This window comes from Terrapene carolina, unplaced genomic scaffold (assembly GCF_002925995.2).
Source record: "Terrapene carolina triunguis isolate 2854851 unplaced genomic scaffold, T_m_triunguis-2.0 Scaffold66, whole genome shotgun sequence".
Classification (NCBI taxonomy): Eukaryota; Metazoa; Chordata; order Testudines; family Emydidae; genus Terrapene; species Terrapene triunguis.
In genome coordinates, this window is record NW_020664417.1 from 76536723 (window position 1) to 76538310 (window position 1588).

Sequence of the window (1588 nt, forward strand, 5' to 3'; positions counted from 1 at the left end):
CAGGTCTTCGAGCTGGAGCGGCGCTTCAACCACCAGCGCTACCTCTCGGGCCCGGAGCGAGCCGACCTGGCGGCCTCGCTCAAGCTCACCGAGACCCAGGTGAAGATCTGGTTCCAGAACCGCCGCTACAAGACCAAGCGGCGCCAGATGGCCGCGGACCTGCTGGCCTCGGCCCCGGCCGCCAAGAAAGTGGCGGTGAAAGTGCTGGTGCGGGACGATCAGAGACAGTATCACCCGGGGGAGATGCTGAGGCCGCCCTCGCTGCTTTCCCTGCAGCCTTCCTACTACTACCCCTACTACTGCCTGCCCGGGTGGGCCCTGTCCACCTGCACCGCAGCCGCGGGGACTCAATGAGACTGACCAGCCCCAGCCCTCTCAGATCCAAAGCAACCCCGAGCCCCAGCTGCAGGACTGTATGCACCGGACAGTATTTATTATTATTATTTTATTTGATTATTTTTATTATTATTGTTATTTGGGTAATTTCCCCTCCCCCTCCTTTCCAAGTTGTGACTTTTGCAAACTCCCCCCCCCCCTCAAGCCGAGGACTCTTGTAATTCGGCACGACTAGTTCATGGTATCCATGTTGTCACTCTATTCCGTGTAGACTTGCTTGTTTGTTTTTGTTTTGCTGATATTGTTGCTCCGGATTGATAAGAGACCCGAATCTGGTGTGTGAGAGAGGAAAAAGAAACTCAGATCAGAACAGGAGATCAAGGACTCCCCCATGGACTGAAAGGAAGATTATTTTTCTCTGTTTGTTGGAGTCCTTGGTCTTCCAAATTATTGCAAACCGTGTGTGCCTTTTATGGTGCTGAATGTAAGGAACCTCTTTCAAATCCCCCGTGCTCTTGTTGCCCATGTTATTCCTGTTCTTCATGGTCCATGGCAAAGGACAGATGTGTCCCAAAAGGGTGAGCCCTGTATCAAAAAGCCAGATCTCTTTTCTCCCTCGGATCTTTCCTTGGTGGGGGTTGGGGGAGGGAGAAGTAACGAGTTTTTAGCACTTTCCAGTTGTACTAAAGTTAATGTTATTTTTATATTCAATGTGAATATTTCTAGTCAGGCTTTTTTAAAATGGACGTAATGGGGAAAATTAGTACCATTCAGTGCCTTTTTCTTTTTCTTTCTTTAAATTCGTCAGCAAACCTATCCTGTGGGTTTGTGATCTACTTCAGTAATGTAACAGTCTCTTTCTTACAAGGTAATTCGTGGCTTTTTCCTCCTTTAATGGCACTGTGCACTCAACTAGATTATTTACTTTAAATGAATTGTGAATGTTTGTAAGCTATCCGCTGTACTTTTTTAATTTATAAACTTTAGTTTAACACCTAGTTATGTCCATTGTGTCCTTTCTACGTTTTGCATAGAATTCTAAATAGGCACAGATATTTTTCGTTTAGAAAGTCTCTCCTCTCCTACACTGGCAGTGCTATCTTATTGTCACTTATTGTTTCATTTCCCTAGCGGAAGACGATTTAGATCAATACATTTTGGGTGAATCAGCGGATGTTAGAGGTATTGACATATATTTGATCAAATATATTCAGAACAGTAATAGGTCTTTTCCTTCTGAGAAAGAGGTTGG

The 1588-nt window shown here is 45.7% G+C and overlaps 1 protein-coding gene across 1 annotated transcript in view; it reads left to right on the forward strand.

Annotated features, from left to right (window-relative positions):
* NKX3-2 (NK3 homeobox 2) overlaps positions 1-1359 on the forward strand; it is a 3441-nt gene extending 2082 nt beyond the window's left edge. The window contains exon 2 of the mRNA XM_026648132.1: positions 4-1359. Within this exon, the coding sequence (XP_026503917.1) occupies positions 4-354 (351 nt within the window). The 3' untranslated portion in view covers positions 355-1359. The remainder of the gene's footprint in view (positions 1-3) is intronic.
* Positions 1360-1588: the final 229 nt, after the last annotated feature.